General features: G+C 42.0%; 2 protein-coding genes across 2 annotated transcripts; both read left to right on the forward strand.

Moving 5' to 3' along the window:
* Positions 1-261: 261 nt before the first annotated feature.
* Positions 262-14,181, forward strand: LOC102905293 (interferon-inducible GTPase 1). The gene is made up of 3 exons (XM_076555305.1): positions 262-391; positions 8,168-9,109; positions 12,986-14,181. The coding sequence occupies exons 2-3, from the start codon at positions 8,189-8,191 to the stop codon at positions 13,010-13,012; spliced, it is 948 nt and encodes a 315-aa protein (XP_076411420.1). The 5' UTR covers positions 262-391; positions 8,168-8,188; the 3' UTR covers positions 13,013-14,181.
* On the forward strand, positions 289-19,124 carry LOC143269596 (interferon-inducible GTPase 1-like). Its single transcript, XM_076555304.1, has 2 exons — positions 289-391; positions 15,403-19,124. Exon 2 carries the CDS (start codon positions 15,424-15,426, stop codon positions 16,654-16,656), a length of 1,233 nt encoding a protein of 410 aa, XP_076411419.1. The 5' UTR covers positions 289-391; positions 15,403-15,423; the 3' UTR covers positions 16,657-19,124.
* Positions 19,125-20,544: the final 1,420 nt, after the last annotated feature.

The raw sequence follows: 20,544 nt of genomic DNA on the forward strand, positions 1-20,544 counted from the left end.
GTTCCTGCCTAGCTAGTAAGCTGCTTCTCATGTTCTCCCTCAGATTCTAAGCCTTTCCTTCCACACCTTTTTTTATTTTAAGACTGTCCAGATTTTTCTGCCAAGAAACAAAGAGCTCATAGAATGAAAAACAGTCGTTTGTTTTATTTTCACTTTCCTTTTCTTGGAAAAGCAGACTATGAAAAGCAACTAGATCCATGCTCCTCCGTGATTGGCAAACACACACTGAAAGGGGAGGAGCAGAACCCAGAAGAGTGTGTAATCCTGCTGAACTGACTGCTTTCCACAGAGGAAGCAGGGGTGGGTTCATGTGAAAAGCCTGGAACGCAGTGGACAGTGGTTCCTGTAGCTGAACTACAGTGAGCACATACACAAGACTCAGGATTTTCTGGTAAGTGGACAGGAGCATTAGATGTAACTTCTAACCCTCCCCATCTCTTTTCGCTGAAGAGCTGATAAGTAACAAGACATTTAGGAACGTGCCCTGACAGTGTGATCCTCAGCTTGGAAGCCAAGGTGCTTTGGTGGGAAGGGGGCAGGACAAGATTATGGATGGTCTTTGCTAATCATTCAAGTTGAGGGACCTTAAAATAATTATCTGGATTTTTTTTTGTAAGAGTGTCCAATTATTTGGCTTCCTCTTATTCCTCTCTTTAAAATGGTTCTTAATGGGTGCTTCAAGTAATGGAATATCTCTGCAGTGTGCATGAGGTTGCTGTATCTCACTCTCCTCTTGCTGTGGACAGTGGTTCCTGTAGCTGACCTACAGTGAGCCCATACACTGGACAGGGGATTTTCTGGTAAGTGTACAGGAGCATTCATATTTAACTTCTGACACTCATCTTCTTTTCTCTAAGGAACACATAGGTAACAAGATATTTAGAAACATGCCTGAGAGTGGGGGTCCTCAGTTTCAAAGCTAGGATGCTTTGATAGTTTCTGGATTGGGCAGGCTGTGGATGGTCTTTGCCAATCCTTCAAGCTGAGATAAACCTAAAGGAAATGATATGGATATTGTTTTTGGTAAACGTATCCAATTGGTGTGGCTTGCCTCTTATGACTCTCCCTATAATGGCTGTCAACGGATGCTTCAGGTAATGGAATATCTCTGCAGTGTGCATGAGGTTGTTGTATCTCACTCTCCTCTTGCTGCCTAGTTCAGGGTCAATTATTCAATTCCTTATATCCCAAGGCCTCTGGCTTGTGGAGAGGAGGTCTCTCTATATGCTGTGTCTGCTGTAGCTGGCTGTGGAAATCTGTGCCTGAAGAATCTTCTTCACTGTGTTTTTCTTTATTGTAAAGCAGGAGTGCTAAGCAACTTCTCTCCATCTGTGAGAACTTGAGCTGTGTCAGGATGTGGTGACAGCTGTCACTTAGGCAGGCTTCCTTTTGTAATGTTTGCTGTATCACAGCCTTCACATTCCCTGTGTTCACATGCTGTGGGCAGACCTTGCAGACACCTGTCACATTGGAGTCTGCATCACAAATCCAGGAGCTGGAACTGAAAGAATGAGAGGGAACTGAAGAGACAGAACAGCCAGGGTGCTGCAGGGATGTCTGTCTGTGCCCTGTGGGTGACTGTCCCCTTCAACAGGAAATCTGGCTGTGGAGTTTATTTATTTAATCTCGCTTATATTCTCTCTCAGTACATTGTCTTTGCCCACATCTTCCCTGCCTGTGGCAGGATGATCTTGCACTCTGTTCTTGAACTCTACTCTTATCCTGGCACCTCACTGTTCTCACCTGCTCTGAATTCACTCTGAGCCAATCTTGCCATCGTTGGCCACCTCTCTGATCCTCAGCAATCAACTGCACCCACTCAGGGAAGGTGTCCCGCTGTTTGCTTCATGTCTTCTCATGCCTTCATGCCTTGTCATCCTCTGCATCTACCAGTCTCCTCTAGTGACTAGTATGAGAAGAAAATTCCCATTTAGAGGAAGTGTCAACATATGCCATATGATTGGCCTTCAACCTGGTCCTCAACATACAGTCAGACACACTGAATGGATTCCTTCTTAGGTCTCTGCTTTTCTGTGCTTTGAACAGTTGATGTCATCATTAATAATGTCATTCAGATGGGTCTTATAGAGCTATAAAAGCAGTTTCTTCCTTAATTCTCTCTGTGCCCTGCACACCTGACTCCAGGACTGTGGTATGTTCTAAGGGCCTGACTAGGGACAACTGGATCATTCACTCCAAAAGCCAGTTTCTTAATCTTGGCATTTGGAGTCTGCTAAGATTTAGAAATGTAAGTAGGAAAGGAACATTTATGTCTGGAACATTATTGGGTGTTTAGAAAACTCTGTTGTCTCTGTGTAATAAGTCCAAGTTTGCTGTGGCTTCCCAGTTGTGCCATACAAACTGTCTCCAGAGGTTCCTAAAAGTCAACAAAGAGTAAAACTACCAACAGGGACATGCATGCAGTTTAACCATGTTCTTTGCTACTAGTTTTATGATCTTTGAAGATCTAGTCTATCTACTCTAGAGACATGTCTTTAGGGACCATTTGCAGAGCATACTGTAAAGCATGCCCTGATACAATGGCAACCTATACTTCACACTACCTATCAAAATGTTTTGTTTTTCCTACTCATGTGTGTATGCGCCGTGAGACACCTGAGTGCTGGATGTTGTTATAATTAAGAAGGAAGTTACTGAGGCTTTTACTGGAGTATGATAATCATGTGGGTGACAGCAGCAAAAGTATCAGTTCTGGGGTTCATGAAGTCTGCAGAGGTTCTTAATCTCACCCTTTCTTTTTCTTAATGTTTGAGCAAGCACTGAGGTTCAGTTGTGAGCCTGTGGGTGGCAGGCTCCTCCTTGGAATGTTCGGACCTGTGTCTGTGGTCAGTCTGAAGAGGGCTCTGCCCCTCTGGCTTCCCGCACCGCTGTGTCGGTTAGACATGTTTGGACCTGTGTCTGTGGTCAGTCTGAAGAGGGTTCTGCCGCTCTGGCTTCCCGCACAGCTGTGTCCATTAGACGTGTAGATTAGACAGAGGAGAGGGGCTGCCTGTGCCTCCAGTCTGTATGTGCTTGTGTGGGTTCATACAACACACAGTGCTTAGTGATTCTATGGAGATCTCTGTTTTGTATTAGGGTGGTTCTTTTTTTTTTTTTTTTTTTTTTTACTCTCCCCAAGAGTCTTGGCACCCACTCTCTATGAATGTAGTAGGACTTCAATTCCCCACTGTCCAGGTAGAATTACAGAACAGGCACAAATGTCTACAATAAAGTCCAAGTGGTTTCCTCATTTCCCCCATCCATACTTTCAGGATAAGCCACCATATACCTGTGTGTTGGTGATGAACTGAGCAAGACAGAAGTACTTTCTGCTACCTGGGGTTCATTATATGGTGAAGAGCTGACAGCAAATGAATGTGTAAAAACATCACATTATGATGCATCTAGTGCCGTGGAGAGAGAGAGAAAAAAAGAGGAAAGGATGGTGAGTGATGTAGGCAGGCACAGTGTTAGATCCCACTGGGAGCATCAGTCCTGAATCTTGCCTAATCAAAGCACAACCTAGAGCAGGGAAGTTAAGTTGATACCCATGTGGCTACTGGGGGAGAGCAAGAAGGAAGGGAAGCAGTCACTAAGTACAAAGTCCTGAGATGAGAAGATAGACTGACCCCAGCAGCCCAGAAGTATAATAATAAAGTTCAAAGGTGTGTTGTATGTAGCACTGTATACCTGATGGATTTTCCCTGAGTGAAATGAGGATCGTTATGGTGTCTCTCAGAACTGACTTGACATGACATGACTTCAGGATCCATCGGATAACTCTGACTGTGAACGTCCATGTTGTTACAAGAACAGTCACAGAAAACATGGGAATATCAAAGCTGGGGTTGAGGAGGTCTTGAAGAAGATGATACGGGCAGAGTGTTCATTTGTGAATGGATTTGGAAATAGAGCTCAAGTCTGTGAACTGATTTGATATGGGTGAGTCAGACAGAGGAGGCTCCAGGTAACAGCAGAAGCTTGCCATCTCCTTAACTGACAGTGAGGTCCATCAGACTGCCATGGGAAGCCTTGAACTAAACGGGTTTGTAGAAAAAGGAAGATTAAAGAAATCAGGTCTGAGCTAATTAAACAGCCTTTCCATAGTAAGGAGAAAAACTGTGGTCCTGGCTACAGAGCTAGAAGAACACGTGAGGAAGAGAGTCAAGGACCTGTGCCTAGAAGGTCTGAGTGGTCCAGCCCTGAAGCTTGACTCAAGCAGGGCCATAGAACCAGGGCAGTGCCCCAGGGGCACTAAGCTGGAGGCTGAGCATCAGCTGACTTTCTGAGTAGCAGGACCAGAGTAGGGTCAGGTGCTCCACTTCCCCAGCACCCCTGCCCAGGCCTCCTCATGGCTTGGCTGCCCCATCCCTCAACCCTGCTCTCTATGGAAATGGTCTAGCAGCACACAGCAGGTGGGTACTTAAGTGCACATCCCTCTGGACCACATCCGTGAGGATGCTTTCCTCCTGTTCTTCTCCTGGGACCTCTTTGGATCTCTCTGAAATGTTCGTGGCTCTCCATTCTGAGTCCTGCAGCAGCTCACACACCAAGTGTGTCTCACCTGCCGTTTGGCAGAACTAGGAGCCTGAACAAAAGGTCTTGAGCATCTGAGCAACTACAGGCACTCGGCACTAAGGGCCAACCCTCGAGTGCTTTGCTTTGTTGTTTGTTACTTTGTTTCCTAATTTAAGTTTTCCAAAGTTTCCTATAGTCCAGACCAGGCTAGACCTCTCTATGTAACCTAGCCTGGCCTTGAACTCTTGATCCTCCTGCCTATGCCTACAAATGCTAGTGTTAGTGGCACCAGCCAGTACACTTACCTTTTAATTCCTGTCCTTCCCTTGAGACACTGGTGTCCTTTTCCACTGGGGGAAAAGAAATTTAAACTTAAAATTGCAATTTTGTATTTAGGGAGGAAAATGAGGGGACCTGTACATTGTTTAAGTTTGAGGGTCCTAACGGGGAGGGGGGTGGTGATTGGGGGACGTGTTTTCTTTTGGGTTTGTATGTTAATCAGTAATTTGGGTTAGTACGTTGTTTTCATCATTGGAAATCAAAATAACGGAAGTTTGCTTTATTTATATAATTTATATAATTGCTCTATTTAATAGCCAGAAAGACAATATAGTGCGTCGGCTACTGAGTCCAGGAAAAAACGATGGCAATGACTGAGAATCTAAATTTCAAATCTGCTGGAGAAAGATGCACAGAGAGCCCGTGAACATGTGGTACAATACCACTGCTTTGTGGGACCAACGTCCATTAAAGCAGAGAGGTGAGGGGAGAGACTGGCTTTAGAACTCCAGAGATGTTCAGAAGTCTGCCTGCTCCTGGGCTTCAGGGTGTAACCTTGCCAGCACTGTGGCCTAAAGCCTGCAGATCTGCTGCGGCTGTTCTGAAACCCTCCCCCTATTCTGCAACCCCGTCCCCCACTCCTGCAGACAGTTCACCAGCAGCTGTGACCCTTCCTCTTCCTCTTCCAAGGGAGACACAAGATCAGTAACACATTCCTTAAAAATAAACACCTTTTCCAAAACAATCTGTATGCCATTCCAGACGTCAGGGCCATATCTGTAAGATACACAGGAGACATTTGGAGGACTAAGATACTCGGCTTCCAGTGGGGGACAGCTCACATTTTGTCATAACTGTGAGCCAGAAAGAAAATGGGTTTGGGAGGGGGTTGTTTTGTTTTTGTTTTTAGTTTGTTTGTTTTTTAGCCCACACATGAAGTCTGTGTAGCTCAGGATTCAGGTCTCCAACAGCATCTCCTCCTGTGCTTTCCCGACTTACACCCTTTTCAAAAACTCTCAACAGTGGTTCAGCAGGAAGAGAAGAGTGCCAGTCACATGGCTCTCAGAGGCAGGAAAGCTGCCTGAAGCAGGGCTCTGCTGACTCAGCTGGAAAGGAGAGCCAGGGCAGCAAGGAAACAGCTGTCATTGGAAGCCAAGCCTGCACAGCCCCAGAATATTGGGAATGCTTTCTTAGAAACAGCTCAGGAAAATTGGAGGAGTTGATCTCATTACCGAATATCCTGTTAGATTTAGAAGCTTAGACTGAAGGCTCCTTTTTTTTTTTTTTTAATAGAGTGAATCGGTGAGATGTTAGTAGAATTTTCCTGTCTTGAGATCTATAATCATCCCAGCATGTAGAAGCTATATCTTCAATGAAACTGAACCTGTGCATGAACTACAAATGGTCCTTTCTCTCCTCTTTCTCCATGGCCTCCTCTCCTGCCCCCACCCTACCCCACCCCCGGGTGTGTGTGTGTGTGTGTGTGTGTGTGTGTGTGTGTGTGTGCGCGCGCGCGTGCTCGCTTGCTTGCTCGCTTGCTTGCTTCCACACGTTTGTGTATGGTCTGTCTTTACTCTTACTTCCTATTTACTTGATATTGTCTGCTTATTTGTTTGTTTGCTTGTTCTTGACACTTGGTCTCCCAGCGCTGAGGTCACAGGTGCACTTGGCCATGACTGGCTTCATTTTCTTATATTGGACACTTGGGATTTGAACTCAAGTCCTTGTACTTGCTCAGCAAGCAGTCCTATCCACTAAGCCAAGTTCCTCCAGCCTTTATTCATAGTCCTTAAAGCCTCTAATTTGAGTAATTATTCATAGCATTATGGGGCTCAGCAAGCAAAGGGATTTCAATTGAGTTTTTGTTTGCTAGTTTCTTTATTCTTCCTACATTGGGCTTATTGCTGTTCCCCTTTTTTTATATAAATCCAAGTTAAATTTCTTGCTGTATTTGTCTTCATGTTCTTTTGCTCTTTGAGTCTTCAGTTACACTCATAGAAAAAAAAATCCCGAGTCACATTGTTGATTGCCGGTGTCAGGGTTTCTAACAGAGACTGTCTGTCCCTTCTTCATCCTATTGTGCTCCATTGTACACTTTACACTCATTCCCTAAGCTCACTGTGCTCCAGTGTACACTTTACACTCATTCCCTAAGCTCACTGTGCTCCAGTGTACAAATTCACCTATTCTAGTGTTCTATATTTTCCTGTTAATATGTATGCTTGTAACCGGTCCTGCATAGAACTCTCCATTGGTGGGGGTTTTATTTAACTTTTTCAGAATTCCATACATGAATACTATTCTTATGTGATTCCCACCCCTCATTCTCTCCATTCCAACTCACCCTATATCCTCCACTACTCATTCTCAAATTTATAATCTCTACTCCCGTTACCACACAACACACACACACACACACACACACACACACACACACCACATCCTACTGAATTTGAAGCTGATGTCCTGGTTTTCTGACTCTTACAGTCTTTCCATCTCCTCTTCTGTGATTTCCCCTGAGTCCTAGATGTGATGGATGCATTGTAGATGTATCAGTTGGGGTTGGGTATCCCAGCATCACATCCAGCCAAGTTTACACAATATTTCAGATTGAACCCAGGACTTTCTTCATCCTAGAAGCATTCTACAAACTGTGGAACTCTCCAATGCACAGGGAGATGATTTTCATTAAAAATAAAACAGAGCTAAATAATAGCTTGAGCACACTGAAATATTACATTAAGTAAATGAATTTTAATATGGACTTTAAGCATGAAGAAGCTTTGTATTATTATTGTAAGTTGTCATTACTCATGGAGATGGATTCTAAGTTATGGAAAAGAAAGAAGTAAAGTAAATTAGTAATTATGTCAACTAAATAAAAATGGCTGAAAGTAAAAGTGTAAACTGAAGGTTTATGTGACTGTTGGAAAGATTTGACCTTGATTAAACATAGATGACAGTTATTACCTGCTTCTCAGTTTGAGAAATTACACTTGTGGTGGTTAAAATTCCCCATACTTTGAAGACACATACTGAAGGAAATATACATGAATGAAAGGATATCTTGGATTTGCCTGGAATACTCCAGTCAAATTAGATGCAACAGAGTGACTCTGGTTTCTAATGTACTTGAAGCAAGCTAAAGGGCTCATGCAGATGGTGTCATAAATACTCTTACTTTGGTTGAGTTTGAAATTTTTCATCATAAACGTCTTAACTAAGAGCAAGTAGAAATACATAAGAACCAGTCCCCATCAGAGCGTGACAGGCATCAGTCTGGATGATGCAATGGTTTGGAGAGGACAAAGCACAAAGTTATCCCTCTGACATCAGTCTCTAGCAACTTACTCTCCCTTCTTCCTTTCAGTGCCTTTATTTGCTTACCGCCATGAGTCAGCTGTTCTCTGACATATTTAAGGATGAAGACATATGCTCCAGCTTCATTGGATATTTTAAGACAATTAAGGCTGAAAACGGGATCATTTCTCAGAAAACCATCACTTCAATTGAGTTACATCTGGCACAAGGAAACATTCAGAAGGCAAATGCTGTAATTACTGATGCATTAAGAGAAATTAGCAGGACCCCACTCAATATTGCTGTAATAGGAGAGTCTGGAACTGGGAAGTCCAGTTTCATCAATACCTTCAGGGGGGTTGGACATGAAGAGGAAGATTCAGCTCCAATTGGGGTGGTGGAGACAACCATGAGGAGAACTCCATACAGACACCCCAACATTCCGGATGTGGTTATATGGGACCTGCCTGGGATTGGAACCACAAATTTCCCACCTAAAGATTATGTGGAGAAAATGAAATTCAATGAGTATGACTTCTTCATTATTGTTTCTGCCACACGAATTAGGAAAAATGATATAGACCTTGCCAAAGCGGTCAGCATGATGAAGAAGGATTTCTACTTCGTGAGAACCAAGGTGGACATAGATTTAGAAACTGAGAAAGGATGTAAAAATACCTTTGACAGAGAAAACTTACTGCAGCATATCCGAAGCGATTGTGTGAGTAACTTTAAGAAAAACAACCTTAATGTACCACCAATCTTCTTGATCTCTATCAAAAATGTATCTGACTATGATTTCCCAATCCTGATGGACATGCTGAAAAACAAACTTTCTACTCACACACTTCAAAACTTTATGAATTCCTTACCAAATATTACTGAGGTAGCCATTGACAGAAAGCACAAGGCTATGCAGCAGATGATCTGGTTGGAGGCCATCAAGGCTGTAACTATGGCTATTGTTCCTGTAAAGGGCATCCTCAAGGACAAGGATGTGGAGAGGCTGAAGGTAAGTTTAGACTACTTTTGAGTTCTTTGGAGTGGATGATGAATCCCTGGAATTCATGGCAAAGGCTTTTCAAGTGCCTGTTAAAAAAAGCTGAGAGAAATCATTAAATCTCCTTATTTGTTGGACACTAAAAAAAGAAGGAACATTAGGTGAAACGTTTTTGAAATATGTGGAGAAATTTGCCTCAGCTAAGGGTGGGTCCATTGCTACAGGTCTCTACTTTAGGAAAACCTTTTACTTTCAACTTCTTTTCCTTGACACGGTGACTGAAGACGCCAAAGTTCTCCTTAGAGAGACATTAAAAAAAAACTAGTTCAGACAAGTACAGACCAGGCATGGTGGTGCACATCTTTTGCCTTTAACCCCAGGTCTCCACTCAGGAGGCAGAGGCAGGCACGAGTCTGTGAGTTTGAAGCCAGCCTGGTGAATTCCTGCTAGAGCTACATGGTGAGGCTTGGCCTGAAAAACAAAAACACTAAAAACAAACAAGAAACTAGATCAGACTCAATTCGCCCACAGCTACTGACCATAACACCTAATGGTTAACACCAGAGAGTCTTTCTCCAATCTGTAGCACCATGAGAAAACTTAAGGAAACTTAACCATGGGCCTGAGTTATAACAGAATCATCTTGCTCAGATTCCCTCTCCCTCCCACCTTTCTGTATCTCAAATACAAACACACATACACACACACATACACACAAAAAAATATATACCCACATCCTACTAAATCCATTTAGTGCTGCTCATATGTACATGTGTTTAGGACTGGCAGCTTGAACTGGATGACCTATCAGTAGACTTGTTGCTGAAGAAAACTGGTTCTCCCTTTCTCAGCAGCCGTTGGTTTTGCCTGTAACTATTCATCTAAAAATGAGACTTTGAGAAATTTCTCCCACCCACGTGGATATGTCAATTGATGTCATTATGCTCACCTTGCATAGGCAACCATAGTCTTGATATTTTATGGGTAGAGCATCCTTGCCATGTCTAAAAAGAAAAAAAAAGACATTTACAGCTGATGTCCTGGTTTTCTGACTCTTACAGTCTCTCTGTCTCCTCTTCTGTGATATTCCCTGAGTCCTAGATGTGATGGATTCATTGTAGATGCATCAGTTGGGGTTGGGTATCCCAGCATCACTTGTTCCCTGTATTGTCACTTGCTGTCTGTATTGTGACTGGTCATGGACCTCTGTACCACCCCTTGACATACACTTAAGGGAATCTATATCCTATTGAGAAGACACTTGCTCAGCCACGTTCATTGCTGATCTATTCACAATAGTCAGGAAATGTAAACAACCTAGATGTCCCTCAAATGATGAATAGATCATTAAAGAATGTGGTACATATATAAATTGGAAATCTTTTCAGCTGTAAAGAAAAATGAAATGATGAAATGTGCCAGTATATGGATAGAATGGGGAACGGTTACTGAGTGAGGTGACCAGACCTTGGAAGACAGACTCTACTTATTCTCTTAGTTGTGGGTTCTAGCTGAGAATCAGATTTGAGTGTATAATATGAGATAATTACAGAAGCAATGAGAACAGACAGGGGCCATAGGGAAGGAGGGAAAAGACACTCTATGGAGGAGGGTGGTAGGTGTAGCTAGAGTTTTCCTGCCTGGCCCACAGTCAGGACAAATCTCTGTCACCCGCCAGTCCCACAGCTGCTCAAACCCAACCAAGTAAACACAGAGACTTATATTGCTTACAACTGTATGGCCGTGGCAGGCTTCTTGCTAACTGTTCTTATAGCTTAAATTAATCCATTTCCATAAATCTATACCTTGCCACATGGCTCGTGGCTTACCGGCATCTTCACATGTTTCTTGTTATGGCGGCGGCTGGCAGTCTCTCCCTCTGCCTTCCTGTTCTTTCTTTTCTCCTCTCTGTTAGTCCTACCTATACTTCCTGCCTGGCCACTGGCCAATCAGTGTTTTATTTATTGACCAATCTGAGCAATTTGACATACAGACCATCCCACAGCAGGTAGGACACACGCTGTGAAGAAGGAAAGGGGGAAAGCAGGAGGGGCTTTAACTGGGGGCAGGGCATCTCAGAGGGAGAGGGAAGACTGAAGGAGAAATAACACTAAGGCCATTTGAAAAGCCATGGGGGAATATATTACTTTACAAGCCTACTTTAAAATACATATGTACCATACATGTATAAATATATGTGTATGAATGTAAATGCACATATTTTAATGGAAGCATGCAACATGGAGTGATAATGCTCACCTCTAAGAACCAAAGACCATCTGAGGAAAATCCCAGTATGAGGCATGGGAAGCCTTTCTTTGACTTTTCAATCAGAGGGTCTAGAAAACCACCAAAACAACCCAGGCCATTGGCATTGCCCTTGGGGGCCTCCCAGAACTTGGTGATAAGGCCCTATTACTAAAAACACCTTGGACACAGGACTTGGAGGAACCCATCTGGAATTGACCTGGAAGCCTCCTCATTGAGACTAGCTCTCCCAGTATCAGATGCTATGCAAAGTGCCCAGGGGGGAAAGCAAGCAATGGGCCTAACCCCACTGGAGCACGATGAGAAGGAAAAGAAACTGAACTTTGGTGTCATTTACCCAAGAGCGAGCCTGATTTGTCAGAACAGATCTGCTCTCTCCTCTGACCTGATCCCTTGAACAAAGGTTATCATGTTTATTCATCAGCACAGCAAACATGGTACTGTGGAGGAATGGGGGATAATCAATCTTTACAGCAGCCTCACAAGCTGGGGGGAGAGTGTTCTTTGGCCCTATTAACTCAGAACAGCACCCAATTTCACAATCAGATGTCATCAGTCTATACCCACATGTGGCTTTCAACAGTTTACTTGAAAGAGGGACACTTTTCAATAACACACTGTTTTCAGCAAATGTGCTTAGGTCTAGCCACTACACTTTAGGCATACTTACATTCTCCTGAATCAGGGATATGAATGGGTCACAAAGGAAAATCAGGGAACAAGTTCAGCATGGCGTCCAAAACATAGTAAGATGGATTACATTGTTTTTCTCACAGGTCAGCTGGTTCTGACCCAGTAGAACACTCAGCCTGTAAGAAGAATGAGTGCATACTCCTAAATGATCTCCAAGCACATTATTAACTTGGTTCCAGGTCAGGTGAAAGTTTGATTTGTAAAGACAGCATTTCTCAGAAAAAACCATTCCCACATAGCTGTAAAGCCTAGAAACCACAATGACCAGCCCAGCAAGACGTCCCCAAAGATGCAATGGTGACACTTTATATTATCAAAGATTTTAATTGGACTTCAGTCCCATTCTATAGAAAGGAATTTATGCCTGGTACTGTAAACCTAGACTACTATCCATAATTGGAGAGGTTATAGACACTAGAGAAGCACTTATTACTGCATTTTCCTAAATCATTATGGCGTTAACTGTATTGGAAATTCTTGTCCTTATAACCACAGATAAAAGTAGCTCTCACTCTTCATCAACAAAGTCTCTTTTTAAATTTAAATTTATTCAGAATTTTATACATGAGCAATGTATTTATATCAATTCTACCCCTCTCTTTCCCCTTCCAAAGTCATCCCATGATCTCCCAAATTCATGACTTCTTTAATTATTGTTGTGTATATAGACATAAGTATATGTACATATACAACCGACAATGAGTCCATTTAATGTTGCTTATTAATAGATGTATTTAGGGTGACCATTTGGGATTGGATTCATCCAGTGATGAATAAGTATACAGAATGTATATAGGACATGCTGTTTTAAACACAAATATATCAAATTCCATCCATAATGAACAAATGAACAAAACAGACACTCATCAAAAGAAGCAAAAATGTCCAATGGATATCTGACAATAACGTTCAAAATCTTTTGCCCAGGAAAATGCAAATCAAAAACTACACTGAAGAGCTGGAAAGATTTCTCAGTGGTCAACAGAGCTTGCTCCATAATTGTGATGACCAGAGTTCACATCCCAGCAAGCATATAACAAGCTGGGCAGACAACCAGGAAATACCTGTAACACGAGCACTGAGTGGATCCAGAGACAAGAAGATTTCTTGGGGCTTGATTATTTCCAGCCTAGGAGAGAAGTGAGACCCAGATTGAGGGAAACCCTGTTCCTGAGTAATAGGCACCAAGTGGTGGCAGAGGAAGCCAATGACTACTTCTGGCTTCTACACACACAGGCACCCAGCGGCAAGCAATGCTATCCACCTCCCCCGCCCCCCGAAAATAAACACATAAATAAACACAGTAACTCTTAAAACACAAACTCCATTGAGATTCTGTCTCACCCCAGTTATTAATCAGCAGGGGTAAAATCACACAAATGTCAGAGAGGAGGGAGGTGAGAGGGAAGGAACATCCAAATGTTGCTGGTTTGGGGGGAGTGCAGGAATGTAAATATTAGTTCTGCTCCCATGGACAATTACAATGGTGGTTTCCCAACAAAGTAAAAAGGGAAACATTTAGACACTTTTATATGAGAATATCTAGCTTTCCCAGATCATTTGCTGAAGATACTGTCTCCTCTCCTATGTATATTTGTGATGCTTCTGTCAATATTCCATGGTTGCCTTTATTTCTGGTTCCTCTATCCAACTCCTTGGCCTGCATTTCTGGGGGTGGGTTGGTTGCTTGTTTGTTTTCTCTGTAATACCAGGCTGCTTCTTGTCACTGTGGTTGCATTCTAGGTAGTTCACGGGTATTATGATGCATCCACGATTGCTCTTCATTCAGGATTGCTGAGGGTTTTTTTTATAGGTCTTCTGTCCATCTGTGTGGATTTTAGGGTTGGTTTTTCTCTTCTATGAAGAATGGATGAGCTGGGTTTTTGGAGCCTAGTGCCTATGGTGGGACACTTTTTGCAGCCTTGGTGCAGGGAGGAGGGGCTTGGACCTGCCTCAACTGAGTGTACCAGGCTCTGTTGACTCCCCATGGGAGACCTTGCCATGGAGGAGATGGGAATGGGGGGTAGGTTGGGGAGGGGCTCAGGGTGGGAGGAGAGAGGATAGGGAAATCTGTGGTTGGTATGTAAAATGAATAGAAAATCTCTTAATTAAAAAAAATGGAACTGGAATTTTCATGTGTTGCCTTGTACCCAAAGGTCAGGTTTAGTGATACAATTATTTTCATAGAGCTAATTCTCCCACTTCATGAGCACAAAAGGTCTTTCCATCTTCTAGTGTCATCTTTGATTCCTTTCTTCAAGTTTTTATTGTGAAGGTCTTTGGTCTCCTTGATTATACTTATGCCTGGGTGTTTGTATTTTAGTTAATTTGATGGGATAGTCAATTAATTTAGTTAATTCCACCCTGATTTATTTCTTAGGAAGTTTGTTACTGGCATGTAGAAGAACTACTGTTTTTTCTGTTGATTTTGTATTCTGCTACTATGCTGAAAGTGCTCATTGCTATGTTCTGTGTTAGTCTGCTTTTTAATACATAATCTTACCTGCATATGGACCAACATGTAGATGAGTTTGTAAGATTTTATCTATATGTGTGTTCACATCCAGAGTTTACACAATATTTCAGATTGAACCCAGGGCCTTCTTCATTCTAGAAGCATTCTACAAACTGTGGAACTCTCCAGTGCACAGGGAGATGATTTTCATTAAAAATAAAACAGCTAAATAATAGCTTGAGCACACTGAAATTTTACATTGAGTAAATGAATTTTAATATGGACTTTAAGCATGAAGAAGCTTTGTATTATTATTGTAAGTTTTCATTGCTCATGGAGATGGATTCTAAGTTATGGAAAAGAAAGAAGTAAAGTAAATTAGTAATTATGTCAACTAAATAAAAATGGCTGAAAGTAAAAGTGTAAACTGAAGGTTTATGTGACTGTTGGAAAGATTTGACCTTGATTAAACATAGATGACAGTTATTACCTGCTTCTCAGTTTGAGAAATTACACTTGTGGTGGTTAAAATTTCCCATACTTTGAAGACACATACTGAAGGAAATATACATGAATGAAAGAATATCTTGGATTTGCCTGGAATACTCCAGTCAAATTAGATGCAACAGAGTGACTCTGGTTTCTAAAGTAGTTGAAGCAAGCTGAAGGGCTCATGCAGATGGTGTCATGAATACTCTTACTTTGGTTGAGTTTGAAATTTTTCATCATAAAAGTCTTAACTAAGAGCAAGTAGAAATACATAAGAACCAGTCCCCATCAGAGCGTGACAGGCATCTGTCTGGATGATACAATGGTTTGGGAGGACAAAGCACAAAGTTATCCCTCTGACATCAGTCTCTAGCAACTTACTCTCCCTTCTTCCTTTCAGTGCCTTTATTTGCTTACCGCCATGAGTCAGCTGTTCTCCGACATATTTAAGGATGAAGACATATGCTCCAGCTTCATTGGATGTTTTAAGATGATTAAGGCTGAAAACGGGATCATTTCTCAGAAAACCATCACTTCAATTGAGTTATATCTGGCACAAGGAAACATTCAGAAGGCAAATGCTATAATTACTGATGCATTAAGAGAAATTAGCAGGACCCCACTCAATATTGCTGTAACAGGAGAGTTTGGAAGTGGGAAGTCCAGTTTCATCAATGCCTTCAGGGGGGTTGGACATGAAGAGGAAGATTCAGCTCCAGTTGGGGTGGTGGAGACAACCATGAGGAGAACTCCATACAGACACCCCAACATTCCAGATGTGGTTATATGGGACCTGCCTGGGATTGGAACCACAAATTTCCCACCTAAAGATTATGTGGAGAAAATGAAATTCAATGAGTATGACTTCTTCATTATTGTTTCTGCCACACGATTTAAGAAAAATGATATAGACCTCGCCAAAGCACTCAGCATGATGAAGAAGGATTTCTACTACGTGAGAACCAAGGTGGACATAGATTTAGAATTTGAGAAAGCATGCAAACATACCTTTGACAGAGTAAAGTTACTGCAGCATATCCGAAGCTGCTGTGAGAATATCTTTAAGAAAAACAACCTTGATGTACCACCGATCTTCTTGATCTCTAACAAAAATGTATCTGACTATGATTTCCCAATCCTGAAGGACTTGCTGAAAAACAAACTTTCTACTCACACACTTCAAAACTTTATGAATTCCTTACCGAATATTACTGAGGCAGCCATTGACAGAAAGCACAAGGCTATGCAACAGATGAATTGGTTGGAGGCCATCAAGGCTGGAACTTTGGCTACTGTTCCTGTAAAGGGCATCCTCAAGGACAAGGATGTGGAGAGGCTGAAGGCAAGTTTAAACCACTTTCGAGTCCTCTTTGGAGTGGATGATGAATCCCTGGAATTCATGGCAAAGGCTTCCCAAGTGCCTGTTGAACAACTGAAAGAAATCATTAAATCTCCTTATTTGTTAGAAACTAAGAAAGAAAAAACATTTGGAGAAAATTTTTTGAAATATGTGGAGAAATTTGCCTCAGCTAAGGGTGGGTCCATTGCTACAGGTCTCTACTTTAGGAAAACCTTTTACTTTCAACTTCTTTTCCTTGACACGGTGACTGAAGACGCCAAAGTTCTCCTTAGAGAGACATTAAAAAAAAACTAGTTCAGACAAGTACAGACCAGGCAGGGTGGTGCACATCTTTTGCCTTTAACCCTAGGTCTCCACTCAGGAGGCAGAGGCAGGCATGAGTCTGTGAGTTTGAAGCCAGCCTGGTGAATTCCTGTTAGAGCTACATGGTGATGCTTGGCCTCAAAAAAACAAAAACACTAAAAACAAACAAGAAACTAGATCAGACTCAATTCGCCCACAGCTACTGACCATAACACCTAATGGTTAACACCAGAGAGTCTTTCTCCTATCTGTAGCACCATGAGAAAACTTAAGGATAAGCCCACGGGCCTGAGTTATAACAGAATCATCTCCCTCAGATTCTCTCTCCCTCCTTCCTTTCTGTATCTCAAATACAAATAAACACATACACATACACACACACACACACACACACACAAACACAAACACACTCAACTGAGCTTTACGCCCTTCCTGCTCTCAACAAGCCTGTTTATAAAAGGTCTAGTATGACTTAAAGATTTTCTCAACAGGTAGACTTAAAGCTAAAGTCAAAAGAAACCATAACTTTAGAGACCACAAATTTGTTAATGCACAATCAATTCTTAAAACTCCTCATCAGAATCTTTCTAGCGATAGTAACTAAAGAACGTTTATAATTCTGTGCTCGGACCAGTGGAGAACCCTGAGATCCTCTTTTTGTCATTACTTATCTTGAAGAATTACTTTAATCTATATATGGCACCATAAAATACTTAACAAACTTTTGATTAAAAAGGGCATATGATGTTGGTGTTTGACATTCCCAGTACACCCATGATATGATCCTTTGGATTGCTGGCAGTGTCCCTTTTATTTGCTGATAATCTCACATCCTGTTCCCAGGACTAACACTTTGTTTTTCTCTGGATGAAGTATGATGATTGGTACCTTAATTAGAATGTCTGGAAGAGAAACAGAATAAGAAAATGGTGTAGTAGTTTAGGCTGCAGTAATAATATTGTAGAAGTATTACTCATACTTGTGCACACTGGGCATCTAAGGTCCAGGTGCCACCATAGTCAGGCAGGTCCTTGGGGACGTCAACCATCCTCATGTCCACACATGACTTACCTTACTCATGTGTCACTTGTTCTTGCTCTCTCCATAAAACCATCTCTCCTGACATTGTGTCATCCTCATGACCTCTGTTAGCATCATAGCCTTCCCAAAACCCTTCCTCCAATATCATTGATGGAGCTTGTTATTAATAAATTCATTTCATATAACAAGCCTATAATGCAAGTTATTGAACCTAAGACATTCATTTCAACAAAACAAACAACAACAACTCAAAGTGTTTTTAAGTTTAATGGAGATAAAGGTTGAATATACCTGATGCAAAATGCATGGGCTGGGAAAGCCTTAGTTTACCATCGACATACCCAAATACCTGGAATAATTAATCTCTCAAAAAAAAAAAAAAGGCAAGATTTATGTTGGCTTATGGTCAAAGATTCTGTGACAAAATTGGGCGTATCTATTGATTTAGGTATTTCACAACTGTGCTGAATTACACCATCATGGTTGTTACAATGTTGACACGGTGGTCAACATTGTAACCAAGCAAACTGTTCACCCCACAAGCAGGAAGCAAAAGCAATAGAAAGGACACTATCACACGAACCCCTTGAAGGACATTCACACAACATCAAAGCACCTACATTTGACCACATATACTAAAGGTTCTACCACTTACAGAGACTGGAGAGATGACTCAGCAGTTAAGATCACTGGCTGCTAACTCAGCAGTTAAGATCAGAGGACCCAGCCAGGTTCAAGTCCTAGAACCCACCAAGCAGCTCACAACCTTCTAAAACTCCAGTTCCAGTTTTCAGGCCTCTAGACACACTCCATGCATATGGCGTACTTACAGATATGCAGGCAATACACACAAATACATTTTTTTTTACTTTATAATACAAAAAATATAACTTTTAAAAAGAAATAGATTATATAGAAGGAGAGAAAATATAGAAGAAAGGGAACACAAATTAATTGGCAGTAGGAAAGAAGAACAAGGATTAGCTTGACATGAAAGGCCTCAGTACTGCAATCACAAAGACAGGATCAAACCTGAGTGTGCAGCTGAAAACCACCTCTATTATCCCGCTAGCTGTCTATCTTGGCCATAGCTTCATTCTCTAAGTTAAATTTGTGTCCAATTATAATATTGTCATATTGATGATCATATAAAGAACATAACATACACTAAAATTTCAATAAGAAAAGGTATTTGGGGTCTGGTGAGATGGCTCAGTGGGTACGGGTGTATTCTGCCGAGCCTGAAAAATGAGAATTCAATCCCCAAAATTCACATTATACAATCTGATAATAAACTCCCACAAGTTGTTGTCTGGCCTCTACACACAAGCCCTGGCAGGTGTGAACTCTTCTACATACACAGAGAGACAGAAATAAAGAAACAAATGTAAAAACATAAATAAATAAATTTCTATTTGTATTGTTGAAATATAATTTTATAATTTATAAATTGCATTCCTGGAAGAGTGCATTTTGGGAGGATCAAGAAAAAAGGGGGAAAAGAAGATGAAGTACATTCAACTGTATCACACTTTAAGAATTTATGAGTTCTCTGAAAGTGCTGATGACTCATAGCATTGATTAAGATATGAGCAGCTGATGAGAGGGACAAATGAGTCATTGGTATAAACTGTTTGCTTCACGAGCATGAAGACTTTAGCTGAGACCCATAGCACCCATGAAGGATGCTGGATGGGGTGGCATGTACCTGTAATGCCATCACTGGAGGCAGAAACAGTAGGCTCTCAAGAAAGCAGTGGCCAGCTAGTCTGGACAATTGATAAGCTTAAAACTCATTGAGAACCCCTGTCTCAAAAAACAAGTTGGGGGCAGGGGAGGTGATCAAGGAAGGCAGCCAACATCAACCTCTGTCCTCTACTATGCATGCAAGCAGGAGTATAAGCACCCTCACACGTACATGAACACACATGCATACAACACACACAAACACAAAGATAAGATTAGATGTTATGTAACTGTTTCTCAGTTGAAAATTGTCTCATTCCCAAGAGGAGGGGACTGGAGGCAGGGCTCAGTGGATGAAGGGCTTGCTGTGCAGGCATGAACACTGGAGTTCAGATCCCTATAACCCACGTATAAGCTGAGTGGTTGTGAGTAACTCCAGCACTCTCAATTAGAGACCAGGGATACTCAGTGCAAACTGGCTAAACTGGCTTTATTGGCAAGCTCTGGGTTCAGTTATGAGCACTGGCCTCAAAAACTAAGGTCAAGAACAATGGACAAAGAGTCTGAGCATCAACCTGTAGCTAGAGTTTTCCTGCCTTGCCCACAGTCAGGACAAATCTCTGTCACCCGCCAGTCCCACAGCCGCTCAGACCCAACAAAGCAAACACAGAGACTTATATTGCTTACAAACTGTATGGCCGTGGCAGGCCTCCTGTTAACTGTTCCTATATCTTAAAGTAACGCATTTCTACAAATCTATACCTTGCCACGCGGCTCGTGGCTTACCAGCATCTTCACATGCTGCTTGTCCTGGCAGTGGCTGGCAGCGTCTCCTTCTGCCTTCCTGTTCTTTTATTTCTCCTCTGTTAGTCCCGCCTATACTTCCTGCCTAGCCACGACCAATCAGGTTTTATTTATTGACCAATCAGAGCAACTTGACATACAGACCATCCCCCAGTACAGCCAAGTGCAGACCATCTCAGACACCTGCACTCAGGCCCATGGTCCTAATCATCCTCTATGCAAACCTGCTGGGTAACGCCACAAGGAACCCAAGAAGGGCTCCCACAGGACATACATTAACATCCCACAGCACTTCCCCTTTTCTTTTTTTAAAAAAGTCACGTGTTTGGGTTTACAACCAATGAGAAG

This window comes from Peromyscus maniculatus, chromosome 19, assembly GCF_049852395.1.
Source record: "Peromyscus maniculatus bairdii isolate BWxNUB_F1_BW_parent chromosome 19, HU_Pman_BW_mat_3.1, whole genome shotgun sequence".
Classification (NCBI taxonomy): domain Eukaryota; kingdom Metazoa; phylum Chordata; class Mammalia; order Rodentia; family Cricetidae; genus Peromyscus; species Peromyscus maniculatus.

Excerpts from the sequence above, each read along its gene's own strand:
- LOC102905293 (XM_076555305.1), top strand. The coding sequence starts at position 8,189 with ATGAGTCAGCTGTTCTCTGACATATTTAAGGATGAAGACATATGCTCC. Across the intron at positions 9,110-12,985 it reads AGGATGTGGAGAGGCTGAAG|GAAAATGCAAATCAAAAACT; the intron begins GTAAGTTTAGAC and ends TCTTTTGCCCAG.
- LOC143269596 (XM_076555304.1), top strand. The coding sequence starts at position 15,424 with ATGAGTCAGCTGTTCTCCGACATATTTAAGGATGAAGACATATGCTCC.